Below are 19,482 nucleotides of genomic sequence, written 5' to 3'. Positions count from 1 at the left end.
ATAAATTTTGCATACAATCTCTTAGGAAACAAGATTTGGAGAATTTTTCGTATTATTACTTGTTGACGATGGGCCCTTACATTTAACCATCAATTTCTTAGCAGGTTTTTGAACCAAATTCAATCCATACACATTTTAACTCATAAGTTCGTACATGATTATATAAATCAATCTTAAACACATATATGAAAAAAAAAAAAAAATGAAGACACACGAAGCATTAGTAAATCATAATTGTTATCTGTCTTCTTCTTATAACTCCACGGCCCCAATTTTATGTTCTTTAATTTATGATTTTTTTTGGCTAACTCTAACTTTTAAAATTATTTTAGATATGTATTTAGGTTTGTTTTGGCAACATAAGCACAAAAAAAATTATCAGTGAATTTAATGACAAAGCCTTTAAGGGTTAGTTTGAGAAGAAAAAAATTTCAAACTTCTAAAATTAAAATGAGACTTTTCAAAATTTAGAAGTATAATTAAAACCAACCTCATACATGTTGTGTATGTTTATTATTATTATTGTTTTGATAATTTAAACTTGAAATTAGAATTTTGTATTATAATTTTGATCTTTAAAATATATTAACATGTCCTGTTTTTTTGAAACGTTAATATGTCCTCCTTAGAGATTTGAATCTTAATGAATGTTGATTTAGAGAAAAAAAAAAAATTCCTCTAAGAAAGGTTTCTGTCTTAAACCCTAAAATACAAGAAATTGGCATTCAGCTCTTCCAGCGCCAATTTATCGTAGAATTCCGATGATGGGAAGCTGGTGACGGCGGTGTGAGGTCGTCGGAGTGGGAAACGGCAACGAGTAAGAAGAAAAGTTCAGAATCTCAAGAATCACGCGGCGGCTAAGATGACTCTTCACTCCATTTTAATTCAGAAGCTATTGAGCACCAAAGCCCATGTTGGTCGTCAGGTTGCCACTCACCATTTCAAGCTATATACCTATGGCTTCCGCAATCGAATGGCGATCATTGACTCCGATAAAACCCTAATTTGTATGCGCAATGCCTTGAACTTCATTGGCTCATTGGTCCGCCAGAAGGGTCGTTTCATGTTCGTTAATACCAATTGGCTTTTCGATGAAATCATTGAAGAAATGACGAAGAAGATTGGATGCTACAGCCCTAACGCCACCGCACTTTGGAAGATGAGTGGAATTCTCACTAATAGTGGAAATCCTAAGAAGTTCAGGTCGAGGCATAAGAAGCTCTGTTTTGGGCCTACTCAACCGCCTGATTGTTTGGTGGTTATAGATACGGAGAGGAAATCATCGGTGATTATGGAGGCGGACAGATTGCAGGTTCCGATTGTGGCCCTTGTGGATTCGAGTATGCCATTGGAGATCTATAAGAGGATTGCTTATCCTATTCCGGCCAATGACTCAGTTCAATTTATCTATTTGTTCTGTAACTTGATAACGAAGACCTTCCTTTATGAGCAGAAGCGATTGGGTTCTACTGAAGCAGTTGCTGTCGAAGAGGAACTTCCTAAAGCTCAACCAAGGTACCATTTTCAGTTGTTTTTAAACTCTTTTCCAGTCTTTTATTCATGAAACTGAGTTGTTTTGCACGTCATTTGTAAGAGAGGGATTGGATCACGTAGAGGAGCAGATGAAAATCGATGATGTTTTGAAGAAAGAATTGCTTCTTGTTCCCTATGGGAGTTTAGCGCCTCTTCCAGATGGTAACGTGTTGTTTTTGCTTCTCCATTAAGAAAAATATTACAGTATGGAAATAAATATGATGCCGAATGGTTCTATATGACTTGATGTTGTAGACATAGCAGAGACTAAAAATCTTTTGGATAAGCTCGTTGTTTTGAAGTTCAATGGAGTTTTGGGCACAGCTATGGGTTTTAATGGGCCCAAGTAAGCGTCATTCTTAGTTCCCAAACTATATACAGTACAGTGGACGTGTTAAATTTTGATGGTTTTTGTGATTCAAATTTGAAGAATGTATATCTTAGCTTATGTAGTTATTCTGTATTTTTGATATAGATGAAACTCACTGTGATTGCCTTGTTCATTCAATGGCTTAATCCCAATTGTCGTGATTTAGTGGTTGTAGTATATCATAGTTCTGTATTTTTGATATAGGTGAAACTCACTGTGAATGCCTTGTTCATTCAATGGCTTAATCCCAATTGTCGTGTTTTAGTGGTTGTAGTATATCATAGTTGTGAAATATCTTCTCTACATAGAAAAAAATGTCAAGACTTGAACTTGCATGTTTTAAACAATTAAAAGTGGTGGGCAGTACAAAATTTCAACTCTGGTAAATATATTCCAATTGTCTGCAAATCTGTGCAAGGCTATCTTTCTTTTCTTCTCTTTCAAATTATCTTTGTATTTTACCTTCTATTATGGTATTGGATAATATGCCATCACTAAAATCTGCTTAAATTGAAACGTGGGATAAGATTTATGAACACAATTCTTGTTTTTCTTCATTAAATCAACTCTGGGATTTAACACTGTCATTTAATAGGTTGTAAAGAATACTGACCTTTTTCCTCCCCCTTAATGACATATTATTAGTTAATTATATCATTCTCCATCAATGTTCTTACCATCTCTTCTTGTACTTCTCAATTTTCATGATGCTTCCCATAATCATTAAGCCTTCATGATGTCAAAATTTGAAGGACGAGTAGGTCTGTTTGTTATTTTTGAACTTCAAAATGTGTATGGCTCATGTTTCTTCCATCATCTCAATGTTGGAAAGTTAAATACTAGTTCTGGCAAATGATCTATTATGCAGATCCGCAATCAAAGTTTTTGGTGATTCAACACCCCTTGACTTATTTGTTGAGCAAATTGAGGTCAGTTTTTTTACTAGTACTGTTGATAACTTAGTCAGCATCAGCGATTTTCATTATATCTATTTGACAACTAATTGCGCATGTGCTACCATTCTAATTTTTCAGTTCCTAAATGGAAAGTATGGATGCAATGTTCCATTGATTATCTTGGATTCTGCTGAAACTCACGATGAGACATTGAAGGTGAAATCTGATCCCATACTTTATAATTTTCTTCACTTGGATAAACCTTCAGTGTTCTAATTGTTATTTATAATCTGTAGGCCATGGGACAATATAAGAAGTCGAGAATTGATGTCCATTCTTTGATTCAGGTTTATGAATCTAGAGCTTATTTCTCAGCAATATCTTATATGAATAGAAGTCCTATAAAGCCTCATTTGAGCTTGCGCTTAAAATTCTGCTTATTTATCAGGGACAAAATTTGCAGCTGAATCCATTTCAAAAACCAAAGGAACATGATGATTTGTAAGTTCTACTCTGTGATATAATTCTTACGAAATTTTTGTTTCGTAAAAAAGAAACCAGAGTTCGTTTGTTTGTTTTTTTTTTCCCTATAAGAACAAATTGCTTTTACTGAGAAAAAAATGAAAGAATACAAGGGCAGGCAAAAAAACCAAATCCAAAAGAAAGGGGCCCTTACAGGAAGGGGTCCCATCCCAACTATGCAAAATCATGCTTATAGAATAATTACAAAAGGTCTTTGAAATTGAAGTGTAGAGAGACACATGAAAATGAACAAGGGACCAAAGCTCCCTGTAATCCCTCTCCACACCTCTAAAAACTCTATTGTTTCGCTCCCTCCCATAAAACCCATAAAATCGCACAAATACCAGCACTCCAGAGAAACCGGCCTTTCTCTCCAAAAGGCGGATTGAGGTGGAACTGCTCGATCATAGCATAGACGTCTCTGTGGTAAGCACGGGACACGCTGAATGTTCGGAGAGAAGAGTCCCAAACACCACTCGCATAATCACAGCACTAAAGAATGTGATCTAGGTCTTCCTCCGCCTTCTGACAGAGAATACAAAAAAAAGGCTCGACAAGCGAGGGCAACTTTCTGGCGAGCCTATCCAACATATTAACACGATTGTGAAGGATCTGCCAAGAAAAGAATTGCACCTTTCTAGGAATCTTGATCCTCCAAAGCACTGAAAAGACCGACTCGCATGAGGGGGAAGGATCAACCAGACACTAAAAGAAAGATTTACAGGAGAATCTGTCCAAAGGACTGGGATTCCAAACTCTCACATCCCTTCTACCCAATCTAAAGGGGTGGCTCTCGAGTAAAGAAAGAAAAGAAGCCATGTCCACCGTTTCTTGATCAGAAGAGGGCGACGAAAACCGAAAGAGAAGAGGCAAGAGCTCCCCATCCACACTAAGAAATCACAATGAAGTTGTTTTTAAGGGAAGACAAATGACACAAAACGAGGGAACCTAACACGGAGAGGTCTCTCCCACACTCAGTAGTCTTCCCAAAAATAAGTCTCTCCCCTCCCCCACCACGCAACCGACCAAATGAGCGAAAGAAGAGAGTTCTTTTAAGATATCTTTTCACAAATTCCGGCGAGTACCTTTAATCCCTTTGGACAACCACTCAAAAGGATGGGGACTGTGTTTACTTACGATGATCCTATGCCACAGCGAGTTAGGCTCAATGGTGAATCACCACAACCTCTTAGCTAGAAAGGTTTTGTTGCAAATCGTAAGATTCCCAATTTCCAAGCCCTCAAGGGTACTGATCTCTCAATGATCTCCCATCTAATCAAATGTGAACCTTTGCCTTTCCTTTCGTCAATCCCCTCCCAGAGAAAGTCACGCATAGGCCTTTCTAAACACTTACACACCTCACCCGAGGCCTCGAAAAGGGAAAAGTAATACACAGGAATGCCAATCAAAACAAACTTGATCAGAGTGAGCCTTCCAACAATAGAGAAAAAACCTTTCTTCCAAGATGCAAGTCTTTTCTGCACTTTATCCATCACGGGATCCCAAAAGGCAACTGACTTAGGATTGCTTCCCAAAGGGAGGCCAAGATATAAAGAAGGGAGATTACTGACGTCACACCCAACCCACTCAGCCTACCTCTTGAGCTTATCCTCTTCGCAATTGATTTCCATGACACTACATTTCCCCCTGTTGATCTTCCGCCCTAACATTTCTTCAAAAAAGCCCAAGACATGATTCAACATTAAAAACAAGTTTTCCTCACCCGAACAAAAAAGAAAAAGAAAAGAAAAGAAAAGAGGAAAAAATGTAAGATGGGAAAGGGGAACCTTATCCACCCTCACCTCAAAGGGCTTAATGACTTTGCTCTCGATGCATCTACTCACCATCCTACTCAGGACATCCACGACTAGGAGGAAAAGAAAGGGAGAAAAAGGATCTCCCAGTCTAAGGCCTCTTGTCGCTACAACTTTCCCTCTAGGGCTACCATTAATAAGGAAAGAGTATCTAATGTTCCTCAGATAGCCCCACATCCACATACGCCCCTTATAATCAAAACCCTTCCTCTCCATGACCTTATCCAAAAAATTCGAGTCAATGTGGTCATATGCTTTTTCAAAGTCAATCTTGAAGAGTATGCCTTCTTTCTTTCTTCCTCTATAGTCCTCAACTGCCTCATTGGCTATAAGGGATTGATCTATAATTTGTCTCCCAGCCACGAAAGCCTCTCAAGTCGGAAATAGTTGATGGGAGCACCCTTTTTAACCGATTAGCTAACACTTTTGCAATTATTTTGTAAACACTCGGAATAAGGCTGATTGATCTAAAATCCTTAACCCTATTCACGTTCTCCTTCTTCAAGATCAAAGAAACAAACGTTTTCGGGATGGAATTGTTAAGGATGCCCCTTTCATAGAATTCTTGAAGAACTCTAACACCTTTGACTAAAGACCAATTGTCTTGATAAAAAGCCAAAGAGAACCCGTCTGGGTCGGGGGGATTTTGAGCTATCACTCCCAAAAGCAGTCGTCTTAATCTCCTCCGCAGAAAAGGGTTCGAACAACCCATTTCTTTCTCCTTCGAAAATGGGGTTCCAATCAAGCCCTTGGACAAATGGTTCAGCTCTAACCTTCGGCCTATACAAATGGGAGAAGTAAGAAATGACTTCCTCTTCGACCTTATTCTTATCGCTAATAATCTCCCCTAAATCATTAATCAATGGCCCAATCCTATTTCTGACCTTCTTGCCACTAGCCACTCTAAGGAAGAGGGAAGTGTTGTCGTCCCCATCCTTAGCCCAAGCCACTTTAATTTTTTTGTCTCTAGCTACAAGTTCCCTTTCTAATCACTTCCACAAGAAGAACCTTAAGGGAGTCCTTTTCAGCCTTCATGGCCTCATCTGACAAACCATCTAACTCCAACTCATCCAACCCCTTGTTCTTAGATAAAATCTCCCTTTTTTGAAGCTTAACATCTCCAAACACCTCCCTATTCCATGACTTAAGCTCCCCTTGCACAACTCTCAACTTATCCATAAAGTGGAATCCTTCCCAACGGCCTTGCATAGGAATGTTCCACCAACTGGGAATTTGGGTCTTAAACGAAGGGTGTTAGAGCCACATGTTCTCAAAATGAAAAGGAATGGGCTCCTAATTTTGGCACCTTGACAAAAGGATAACCCTCCTGGTAAACCGTCATCCAATCCACAGAAAGTAGAAATCTGTCAATCCTACTCCTCGCTCTACAATTGGCCCAAGTAAACTTACCATTCAACAGAGGAGGGTCAATCCAATTACCTCCCTAAAAAAAACCATTGAATCTTCGATTGGATCTAGTACCTCTCCCTAACGGAGCCCTCTTAGCTTGCGAGCGAGTCATATTGAAGTTACCCACAAAGCACCAAATAGAACCACACAACCCAAAGAGATCCCTCCCTTGAGTTCTAAGGGGACCATACACTCCTGTCACCCAAATAATCTCACCAACCTTCCACCTGAACGAAATCGAGAGCAAAAAGATGCCCTTAATCACCTCCAAAGCAGTTGATCCACATGAACACAATACCCCAGGCTTCCCCACCAAATCAATGCTTTCCTGCTCCAGCCTTTTAGATTTCCAAATACCTCCAATGAATGTCTAATTCATTCCATTTATCTCCATCAAAACCACAATATCCGGGATCTCTTACCTCAAAACCTCTTTGATTAATCTCCTCTTATCATGCACCCCTCCCCCCACCACCACCCAGGAGATAATTTTTAACATTGAGATGGGGAATTCCTGCTTCCTTAGAAGCCTTCTTTCGGTCATAATTGACTAAACTTTCGAGCTTGTGCAACTCTGTCACCACTAGGGATTCCCCGATTAGGAGGGGAATGGGGGAGGGAGTGGGGGAAAAAAATTCCCTGTGAACTAAACGGGGATGGGGACGGGGAATGCATTCCTCATCCCCGCCCCGATTAGCTTTTACATATTTATTTAATATAGTTATCTAATGTTATGTTATTATTATTATTATGTAAATATTACATTTAAATTTCAAATTTGATTATTTATTGGGAAAGATAATGAATACGTTCAAATTGAATGTTTAAATTTAGATTATATATGTGAATAATTTGATTTATATTTATTTCTTTCTACTAAAAAAAATTAATTTGCTTTTTTAGGTCAAAATTTGAGTAATTTATCTTTAAATTCAAATTGTCATATAAAATTAACCATAATAAACAATTTAGTGATAAAGTTCATTATTTAATTAAAATTTGATCACATTAGTGATTTAAATCAATTGGCTTTTTACAAAAAAAAAAAAAAAATGTAACGGGGAAAAATTCCCCGCGGGGAACCCGATCCCCGCGAATTCCCCGTGGGGAATGAAATGGGGAGTGGGGACGGGGATGGGGAATGGCATCCCCGGCCTCGCCCTGCCCCGTGGACATCTCTAGTCACCACTTTGTTGCTCCCTTTCCTAAAAGATTTCTTCCCAACAGGCTTTTTCCTTTTCGAAACTGGAGTTGGATTAACTTCCTCAGCCTCCGCTCTTTGAATTCCCACAGACGCTAAGGCTCCCCATCCATAGGGCCAACTACAACAAGGCTCCTCGTTTGGCGTCAAGTACGGAATCAAAAGAGGGTTGGAGAAGGAGTGAGGATCCCCCAATAAAACCCCATTCGGCATGAGCAGAGAACCTCCCTTGCCCCTACGTTTGTCACGTTAGGCCAAGAAGCAACCCCAGAACTTCCCACACCTAAATGAAACACTGGTAAAAAGGGAAAGGCACCATTGGAATTAAGAAGAGAGTTCGGAGAAGGAAAAGGAAAAGGAGGATAATTTTCATTCCCTCTCACAGTCGATGGGTCACCCACTGCTAAAGGCCTCAGGCCCAACCCCTTAGGACAAAAGGACACGACCCCCTTTCCACCTGACTCCAAGACACCCCTGGGAGGAGCAAGATTCAAAGAACGGGAAGAAACACTTACCTGGTAGGTTGGACCAATCGGTCTTAATCAGAGGAGTTGGCTGAGAAAGTTGCCACTGAGCAGGACCCAAACGAGAAACTCCATTGGAACAAGGATGGGATCGGAACTCCCCTTCAGCTTCTAATAAAAGGTGATGCATGGGTTGAACCTCTTCGATCGAAGAAAACACTCTTGTAGTTCCTTCTTTGCCTACAACAATGGGCTTCTGGTTGACATCCTTGACATTACAAAGCAATCCCTCCGGCGACGGGCTGTGCTCAGGAATGAATGAAGAAGAAAGAAGAAAATAATCGTTTGATAAGCTCGCCACTGACGGGTTTGATGGGTTATAGTCTAAGTCATCGCAGGTTAGGTCGGAGGTATCCAGACCCAGGTCTTCTTCCCAATCCAGAATCTCCTTCTTTTTGGGCCTTTGAGGTTGGGTTTCCCCAGAAACCTCCATTACAACCTCTTTCCTAAACTTCTGAGTGGGCCGACCCACTTCTAACTGAAGCTTATTTGTCTTTCTGCCTGAGGGCTTTGGGTTAGCAAGAGGCCCATATCCAGATGAAGGCCCAACTCGCCAACTCACTACCCACCGTATCACCTACAGTACCCCCGTGAACCTTACCGTTCTGCTGCAACTAACACTTCTGCTGAGGAGAGGACAGAGTTAGGTAGGACCATACCTGAAGGCTTTGGGGAATCCCGTCCCACCCTCCTTTGCCTCCACACCTCTCCGGCCAATTGCAAGTCTAATTGGGAAAGAGAATGCATCGAAGTTAACTGGGTAGACCATCGGAATGAAGCCATTACTGTTACCTTTTGCTCGAAAACAAAGCTCCTCTTCCCATACCTCCGAAACTTCAAAGCTCTCACTTTCCGGCAACCCCCCACACCAATTCACCACTTTAGCTAAGAAATTCTTAGTTATTAAGAAAGGAGGGACATCCAAAACCAAAACCCAACCTCCTGCAAATGCCAACTTTCTTCCTTCGGCCACCAAACAGAAATTCCAAGCCGAGATCACAAAATCCTCCTTGACCACCTTACTATCACATACACAGACCATGAGATTAGAACAAAATAGACGGAAAGAAAATTTTTGACCCACTCACTTCAACAACGATTTCTCAATCTGAATCCAGCTAACCTCGGCCTTCAGACGTTCGATCAACACTGTTACTGAGAAATCAAACACAAAATCATAAATCCAATCGGAGAAAATCTCCTTCTCAGCTTCGTTTGACACAACCACCTTGCCACTTCCCTCTTCCACTCTACCTTTTTCCTTCCTTGGAACCCTTCAGGGCCTCCCACTTCCTCTTAGCTGGTAAAGAGAGAGGGGTAGGTAAGAAACCGGTGAGCTCTCCTGCAATTGTTTTCCAACCTTTTTTTCTTGGATCCCTTTGGAATGTAAATTCGATCATTTCTTCCTTTGAAGGATTCCAAAGACACCAAAGCAAAATGCCCCCTTGAATTCGATAGCACTTGGAAGAAAATGATTGTTGGATCTAGCCTTCTTCTGCGTCGAAACCCATCTACAGCTCTTGAAGCCACCACCGAGTTCAAACAGCCATGGACCCACGCAGCCGTCCCCAACTCCAGCTCTAGTTTACTCACCCTAGCCCCATTCCGTTCTTTGATAGGAATTCATTTACCTTTGCCTGAGCTTCGAAGGTCGAAGAATTTCCTATCTACTGCAAACCCTCCCATAGATGTCACATTGTAGAGAGCTTTTAGAGAGAGATAATAAAACATGCAGTTTTTCTAGAGGATGACGTTATAGAAACCAGTGTTTGTTTTCATAGCTTCATTTTTTCTTTCTAAGAATAAGAAACGGAAGTAAAGTATACCTTATCGATGATAGTTAAGCTTCGGAGCATGTCTTTTCTACTCTTATACGTCCCTGGCTTTGGAGTAAACTATATCGGGAAACAAGAAAAAGAGAAACCAACTTGATAGGTGATCAGTAGCGTTTTCTTGTATGAGAAAACTGCCAACTATGATCTATGTGTAATTTATGTAAGTCTTCACTTGTCATTTTGAACTTGTAGCATGATCAATGATCATCCATCAACTGCATATGTTTCTCTTCTCAAAAGCAATCTTCCATACACTGCATACCTGGTTTCTCTTAATAATTTAGAAAACTTGGCATATTCTCAATTTCTCGAGCAGCATATTTTTCTGGGTTACAGCTTTCCATTAAGAGAAAGTAGGTACAAGAGAAGGAAAGATAATAAGGGTGTGGGCTCTTGATATTGGCTCGATCTAGTAAACTGTGGTGCAGACACTATTTTGAGTTGGTTTCTATTTGTCCTTTGTTAACCCCCATGCTTTAGAAACTAGTTTGAGTTTCTCTTAAATTTTCACTCTGGATACCCTTTCCATGGTAGCTCTAAGGCACATCAATATTTATCACTAAAAAAGGAAGCTCACATTGGTCACAAAAAATGTAAAATACAATGTGAGGTACCAGTTGTCCACATTTTTTAGATATCATATTTTTGGTTTGGTAGACAGCCTCTCTGGCCTTTAATTATATTCTAGGAAGCATAGATACTTCTAATTGTGCAGAGAATCAGTATCAGATACGTATACGTCCAGATATGTGGCAGATACGTGTCTGATACGTGATTTGAAGTATCTGATTTTTTTATTTTTATTTTTAATTTTCAGATACGCGTATCTGCTTCCAGATACCTGGGTCAATTTTTTGTTTCAAATTTAAGCCCAATCATTTAAAAAGCCCAACCTACAACCCATTTTATTTTAGTGCATCTTTAGGAGTGATTTTAAAATCATCAAAAATCAATTTTTTTCATTTTTAAAATCACTCGAAAATACAATTTTAATTACTCAAAATTAATTTAATTTTCAATTTTATACTTTTAAATGCAATTTTCATATCATCAAAATTAGTTTTGAAGAATTAAACATGTTTCAGAGTGATTTTGAAAATGATAAAAGTGATTTCAACCATTTTAAAATTACTTCCAAACATAAAAGTCCACTTAAATTGAGCACTCCAAAACAAAATAAATTAAAAATGATAGAACATAAATTTTTTTTATTAAAAAACCCGAAACATAATTAAATCTTCATTATTCCATTCTCTCTCACTATTTAAATCATGATTCACACCTCCTTCATCCTCAACTTCATTATTCAATCTTCATCTTCTACTTCTTTCCTACCGTCTACTTTAGTCACTCAACAATCACTCGACGTTACTGGATTTTTTTTAAGTTTTCACTCTCTTCTTGAATCTATTATAATCTGACTTAAAATATGTATTATAGCAATTAATTAGACATATATATATATATATAATACGTATCTTCAACGTATCCATATCTTAGTTTTTTAGAAATTAACGTATCGCCGTATCGTATCCGTATCTGTGTCTATGCTTCTTAGATTATATTGATACTGATGGCAATGCTGGAGTCTCTGTAAAATTTTCTTATTTTTTATGCAAATAAGTGTAGATTTCTTTTGTCGATTATATTCTTACATCTTTTGTAAATAATGCCTTAGAGCAATGCCCTCATGTAATGATATACATTTGGACAGGAGAAATGGAGAAACTTCATGGTTGAAATTTAGACTGTTCGTTTGATCTGACAAAAATTTCATTTTTTGGATAAGAATTATAGTCCATATCTTTTTATTTCATGTGCAGGTATACTTCTGATCATGGCCCGCTGCTCCTTTCCTTGCTGACTGGTGGAACTCTAGACGTACTATTATCAAAGGTTGGACTTCTATGCTTAATGTTAGCCAATTGATAATACATTATTTTATCAGAGAGATGGTGGGTGAAAATACTTGCATATATTATATATAGTCGTTTGGAAAGCTAGGGGAATAGAGAAGAACGGTAACTTGCAAGAAAGGGATTCCAACATCAATCTAATATTTTCTTTAATTCATTTTCCAGGGTAAGGAGTTTGCTCTTGTTGTTGGCTCAGATAATGTTGCTGCTGTTATTGACCCACGTATCCTTTATTCTGATCTGATCTTTTTTAATCATAATACAATGATTTATCCTTTTTTTTTTAATCATGAATTTCTTGACTGAATGATTTAGAAATCTTAAATTATTTGATCCAAAATAAGATCGAATTCTGCTTGGAGGTATGCAACAATATTGCTATATACCGTGCTTCCTTAGTTCAACTCTTATGCCTTTCATTCTTATAGGTAACACCTGCAGCAGCATTGGAATCAAGTAGCAGCACTTATTCAACTCCAGAGAGGTGTCAGGTTGGTATTGTCATGAAACATTTCAATCTTTCACCGGTATCTATTGGAGTTTATTGTGTTTTGACTTTTGCCATTGTTAGATCATTGCACATCCTTGTATTTATTACTGCCCGTTTCCTGTCCGCTTTCCAGTCTAGAAATAGATCTTGTTACATGGGAAAAAATATATATACATAACTTTGTTATATATTGATCAGAATCATTATATTCAAAAAGCAAGATATGATAGGAAATATAGCCCTCCATCCTTGGTAACTTGCATTATTATTGAAATATAGCCCTCCTCCTTTGTCCTGTATGGGGATATTTTGAATAAATGCATATCAGAAAGCACACAATAAAAGGTCCCTTGAATAGTTTGATTGCCCAGAGTTGCTGTCATCAGTCCAATGTCATCTTCCAATACCTCAGTAACGACTAGTTGCAGAAATCAATCTCAACAAGGAATTAGGTTCAATATGAGAGATGTACTGATGTGAAAGTTTGAAACTTAGATTAAAATTGTTTGTGTTGGTGGCTAAACTTGACCTTGGATTTTTGAGGATAAAAGAGCCTTGACTAAATTCTTTGTAATAGTTTGCAGCTCACTATCCCTTGGTGGTGCTGTAGTCACCAGAAATTCTTTTGTAATCTTACTATGATTCTTTGCTACAAGCAGGTGTTTCTTGTAATCCTTTTGGGCCCCTGCCCGTTGGCTGTTCATTTGTCAATTGTATTTTTATATGCTCTGTTTCTATATTTGGAAAAGTGAAAATATATCCTCTGTTTCTAATATATCCTCTGTTTCTTACATTTTAAAAAACGAAAGTAGTTGCTTAAAAAAAAGGTGGTCGTAATATTGTTATTATTTTGTTCTTAAAGCTAGGGTGTTTTAGGTTCTTGACGACGGGTTTGATGTACATTGTTTCTCAATGCAGCTTGCAGATATTTCTCTAAATTCAAGTCACTCTGTAAGTGTCTTTCCATTATCTTTCAAATTTTTTGTTGAATTACTTATCCTTTTTAGATTTATGTTTTGTGGTGCTGTTAGTTTGTTTTTTTTTTCCAGTGGATACTTTTTAATTTATCTAATTGATTGAAGTTTCTCTTTATGTTAATTTAATCAAGCCAATGGTCAAGTTCAAATTTTCTGATACAAGAAGCTTGTGAGTACGAACTTTCTTTACCTTTTTGCCCTCCTAGCCATTGGATATGTACTTGACGTCAACTTTGTGCTATATTGTTCAGGTGGCTGAATTTGACTACCATCAAGAGACTAGTAGATACAAATACACTAAAGATTGAGACCTCTTCATTTTCAGAGGTCAAAGGCCATTTACAAAGCGACTCACCTTTATATTTTTTATCCTTGTAGAAGATACTGATGAAGTTACTTGTCTCATCAGGTTGGAAGCAGCGATAAACAATTGCTCTTGCAAAAAACTGCAGTAGGTTCAATGATTAAGGTTTGTTTAAATTGTAGATTTTATGTTGGGTCACATTGTATGACTACTCTTTTCATGCTGTACTTTTAACTATTGAGACAGTTCTTTGATCGAGTTGTTGGAATAAATGTCCCATATCCTCGTTCACTACAACTGAGTTCAACTTCAGATTTACTTCTTTTACAAGTAAGTGTATATATGTGAACTTACTGTGTACCGAATATTGAATGAGACAGGAAAACCACATCTGGTGAAACTAATGTTTCTTTTACATTTTTGCAGTCAGACCTATACACATCTAATAAAGGCTTAGTAGTAAGAAATGCAGCAAGAGCTAGCCCTGTAAATCCATCAATTGATTTAGGTCCTGAATTTGAAAAGGTAAAATTTGGAAGTTCCACTAGTACGGTGATTAAATATTATTCTACTTGTGCTTATTCCTTCTTTCCCAGATTAATGATTTCCGAAGTCGATTCAAGTCAATTCCGAGCATTGTTGAGCTGGATAGCTTGACAGTAAGAGGAGACGTATGGTTTGGGTTGGGTGTCGCCCTCAAGGTGCATACATTTCATCTTTATATTCAATACCCACATTGACCTCGCCTTTATTTGACATGCTCCCTCTTGTGGAGGCAACTATAAAAATGAAGTGCATATAACTAAAATGAAATGTTCATGTATATGTGTGATCTAAAGATTCAACCTATTCTACCATCCATTACTTGATAAGAAATAATACCATATCAATCCAAATTAAGCTACCCAATTCAGACAAAGTATATTATCCAACAATCCCAAATCAGATTCGAATTCCAATATACAGTGGAATAAACTAATTGAAATTCGTAGGCTTGAAAGAATAGATACAATAATCTAAGCTTCAAGCAATAAGAACAATCCTAAATCAAGTTTAAGGGAATAGAGATGTATTGGTTCACCTAGTGTAGGCTATGTCCAGCTATCTGCTACCGATGTAGGATTCACTAAAAATGATGGGGATAAGAACCCAAGAGTTTACCATGCTCAAAGAATATTCTCTCTTAATTTTCTCTAAAGAAAATGATCACAAATTACTCTTACAATAGCATTCAAACTCTTTAATTGGAAGAAAACATATATGCACGAAGGCCAAGAGAAAACACATCAAAAAATAGAAATTTCGATGATCTTCTTCAGCATGAAAAACCCATGGGCAGGGAGCAAATAAGGCTCCTGTCTTCCTTTTTTTTTTTTCCTTCCTCACATACTATTTTCAGTAATCACCTACGAGAGAACCCCCACTGCAGTTTTAATTTTTCAGTTATCGTGTAAATGGGCCTTTTGCTTATTTGGGCTCCATATTTCTCGACAATCTCTCACTTGGAGAGACAAAACAAGCAACATGTCCCCCTGCAACGATAGTGACTCCTCTCTACTCAGGGAGAAGTCTAACTGAAGCTGCACACAACTTCAGTTTATCAATAGGAATGGCCTTGGTACACACATCGACTGGATTCTTACTCCCTGAAATCTTTAAGCATCAGCACACCATCTTCCAAAGTTTGATCAAATAAAATGGTACCTCACCTTGATGTGTTTCATTCTTGAATGAAACACTAGATTCTCTGTTAAATGTATAGCACTTTGACTATCACCATGAAAAGACCCCTTTCCCAGTTTCAAGCCAAGTTGTTCTAAGAAAGATTGAAGCCATATCATCTCTTTACTTGCCTTAGTTACTGCAACATACTTAGTCTCTATAGTAGAAAAAGCTACTATCTTCTGCAGTCTAGAAACCCAACTAATAGCAGTATTACCCAAAGTAAAGATATATCCAGTAGTACTTTTTCTGCCATCTATATCACCTGCCATATCTACATCCACATAACCTTGTAGTTTGAAATCTGATTTTATAAAATGCAGAGCATAATCAGTTGCCCCTCTTAGATATCTCAAAATCCACTTCACATCCTCCTGGTGCTGCTTCCCTAGATTACTCGTGTACCTGCTAACAACTCCCACTGCATGTGCAATGTCTGGTCTTGTGCAAACCATGACATATATTAGGCTACCTATAGCTAAAGTATATGAAACTCTAGTCATGTGATCTCTTTCCTGCTTAGTAGTGGGTGAATGCTCTTTGGATAATTTAAAATGAGAAGCCAAAGAAGTACTCACAGGTTTTGCATTTTCTATACGAATCAATTTAGTACCTCTTTCACGTATTCTTCTTGTGACAATGTCAATGTACCATCTTTCCTCTTGATCCTCATTACCAAGATTTGTTTGGCAGCTCCCGAATCTTTCATATCAAACTCTTCATATAACTAAGCTTTTATCTTCATATTTTTTTGTTTGCCTGTACCAGCTATCAACATGTCATTAACATATAGTAGTAAAATAATGTTAGAGTTACCTTGAGATCTTATGTAGTAACAATGATCTGTCTGGCACCTATAAAATTCATTATTGCAAATAAAGTTATCAAACTTCTTATACCACTGTCTGGGAGCTTGTTTGAGACCATACAAGCTTCCCCAAAGTTTGTAAACCATTTTTTCCTGTTCCTGTATTATGAATCCATGTGGTTGTACCATGTAAATTTCTTCCTCCAAATCACCATGAAGAAACACTGTCTTTGCATCTATTTGTTCTAGGAATAAATCCTCTTCTACCACTATCGATAATACAGTTCTAATAGTAGTTAATTTAACTACTGGAGAAAATATTTCATTAAAGTCATACCTTCCTTATGTTGAAAGCCTTTGACCACAAGCCTTGCCTCGTACCTTTTTTTGTCATTAGGTTCTTGCTTGATTCTGTAAACCCATTTGTTTTGCAAAGCTTTCTTACCTCCGTGTAACTTAACTAGTTGCTACGTCTGATTCGTCATAAGAGAATCCATCTCCAACTCCCACTTGACAAAATCTTCCATTTGAACCGCCTCATCATAACATTCAGGTTCATCTCGGTCAGTCAATAAAATATAATTTAAGGTAGGGGAATATCTCTATAATATGAAATGATGCACCTGAATCTAACACCCATGTATCATGAGTGCTCTCAACTACCAGAGCTAATGCAACCTGAATCTCATTTACATCTACATTTGCATCAACTTCATTCTCCTCGGTTTTTTCACTTACCACAATTCCAACATACAACCTCGTCATTTTTGGACTTCTATTATTTTTCGATTTGTCTTTGTTCCCTTGACCTCTATTATTACTCCTTCCTCTATCAACATTATTGCTGAATTAGAAGTAGATGCAACACCCGAGTCCTTTCTACAAATATCTTCTGCGAGGGCAGAGTGTCTAACCTATGAAAACTGAATTTCTCTTTACCACATGAATTAGAAAATGCAGCTTTCATGCTTTCCCAACTATCAGGCAAAGATCTCAACAACAATACTGGATTTACTTCATCAATAAATTTTAAGTCGATAGCAGCTAATTTGTTAATCGAAAAATCAAATTCATTCAAATAATTGAAAATTTTAATTGCGAGATTCACCTTGTTATTTACTGAAGGCTTTTCATACATGTTAGACAGAGTTGTCATTAGTCCTGCTGTGGTCGTTTCCTTCGCCACATTACTTTGTACATTCTTTGTCAAAATTAGGTGAACAGTCCCCAACACTTTCTTGTCCAACTTTTTCCATTCAGCTTCTCCCATGTCATCAGGTTTTTCTTCTAACGGCAAATCCAAATCTTTGGAATGCAAGTAGTCTAGTATCTGACACTTCTAGAAAGAAAAATCCGAACCAATTTTTCATCTCTATCCGACATTGTTCTTCAACCCAACTTGGCTCTGATACCAGTTAATTAGAGATATCAATCCAAATTAAGCTACCCAATTTAGACAATATATATTATCCAACAATCCCATATTAGATTCAGATTCCAAAATACAACGGAACAAACTAATTAAAATTCTAGGCTTAAAAGAATAGATAAAATAATCTAAACTTCAAGCAATAAGAACGATCCTAAATCAAGTTTAAGGGAATAGAGATGACACCGATTTATACTGGTTCACCCAATATGGGCTACGTCCAGTTTTCTGCTATCAATGCAGGTTCCATTAAAAAGGATCGGGAGAAGAACCCAAAAACTTACAACGCTCGTAAGAAATTCTCTTAATTTTTTTTCAAAGAAAATGCTCACGAATTACTCTTACAATAGCATTCAAACTCTTCCATGGGAAGAAAACATACATACACAAAAGCCAAGAGAAAGCATGTCAAAAAACAGAAGTTTTGATCTTCTTCAGCATGAAAAACCCACGTGCAGAGAGCAAATAAGGCTATTGCCTTCCTCTACTTTTTTCTTTTTTCACACACTGTTTTTAGTAATCACCCACGAGAGGAAACCCCACTGCAGTATTAAATTTTCAGTTATTGTGTAAACTGCTTATTTGGGCTCCATATTTTTCAACATTACCCATCATCATAAAGATTAATTTCTTCTCTTGGTTACATTACTTAGCTTCATGATGGATTTGGTTTTGAAGGGGAATGTTAGTATCATTGCAAAACCTGGGGTAAAGATGGAAATCCCAGATGGTGCAGTACTCGAGAATCAGGTAAAAACATCAAAATTCTGAGTCTTCGTCAGCATTTATAGTTTTCAATTTAAATGGAATGTGCTTTGGTTTTCATCCAGGAGATCAACGATCCCACGGATATTAAATGATGAGATCATGTCTCGGCGAAGCAGGAAGCTTTAACAGAATAATGTTCTTTTCTCATACAAACTGGTTTTAGAGCTCTACCCTTCTCCCAGAATTTCTTCAATCTCTTCTTGTTTCATTTTTAAGGATGGGATATAGGAAGTCGTGGCAGAGCAGAAGACATTCTTTCATTAGCACTGAACCAAAAAGTATGAAACACAGATTCGCCTAGTAGACAGAATTCCCCTCTGTAACTTCATGAGTTCAATAAGTTAGCCTTGACCCCATTTATGTATGTTGGCACCACGAGAGATGGCTCATAATATCGGGAAAATCAATTCAGATCATTCATTAAATCATATTTTGCGATACATATTTAATGGAAACAACAGGTACTGTTCTAGAATCAATAGTTTCAAATTTGGACTAGGGAGGATATCCACATTTTCAATGTTGTAACTTTTGGTCTTTCAAATTTATGTGATGTTCAGCTAACTGCGGGCATCTTTTTGCCCCTAATGTATCATTTCATTTTCTTGCAATTCTGTGGAAATGTTGATAATTTGTTTCTGCATAGCTAATAGCTGGAGGTTTTGCAATCATCCCTTTCATTTTACCATTTTGATGATCCCTTGGAAGTGATATATATAAATGTCATGGCATAATTATCCGTAGGAAATTTCATGGGCCTTGTTATCTTTAGTTGAAATTTAGCAGATCGCAGGGAGAGAATGCAAAAATACAATTTCCTCGACTAACATTCCAAGGAAAACGATAAAAGCGAAACGTTTAAAGGGGGTGGTGGGATCCGATGAAAGTTTTATTCCCTACTACTGTCATCCTCATTAAATAGGCTACAGGCTATGATGCTAGCTTGGAGATGAATGTTCCAAC

The 19,482-nt window shown here is 37.6% G+C and overlaps 1 protein-coding gene across 1 annotated transcript; it reads left to right on the top strand.

Annotated features, from left to right (window-relative positions):
• Positions 1-562: 562 nt before the first annotated feature.
• On the top strand, positions 563-19,130 carry LOC120075357 (UTP--glucose-1-phosphate uridylyltransferase-like). The gene is made up of 20 exons (XM_039028667.2): positions 563-1,515; positions 1,595-1,695; positions 1,789-1,879; positions 2,772-2,832; positions 2,938-3,015; positions 3,096-3,146; positions 3,248-3,300; positions 11,929-12,001; positions 12,187-12,244; positions 12,337-12,383; positions 12,450-12,512; positions 13,430-13,462; positions 13,620-13,657; positions 13,740-13,815; positions 13,898-13,957; positions 14,039-14,122; positions 14,219-14,317; positions 14,389-14,493; positions 18,430-18,501; positions 18,582-19,130. Exons 1-20 carry the CDS (start codon positions 863-865, stop codon positions 18,609-18,611), a joined length of 1,926 nt encoding a protein of 641 aa, XP_038884595.2. The 5' UTR covers positions 563-862; the 3' UTR covers positions 18,612-19,130.
• The last annotated feature ends 352 nt before the right edge of the window (positions 19,131-19,482 follow it).

This window comes from Benincasa hispida, chromosome 4, assembly GCF_027475165.1.
Source record: "Benincasa hispida cultivar pf3 chromosome 4, pf3_genome.v1.1, whole genome shotgun sequence".
In the NCBI taxonomy this organism is placed as follows: Eukaryota; Viridiplantae; Streptophyta; class Magnoliopsida; order Cucurbitales; family Cucurbitaceae; genus Benincasa; species Benincasa hispida.
This window is presented reverse-complemented; position numbering and strand designations above follow the sequence as displayed.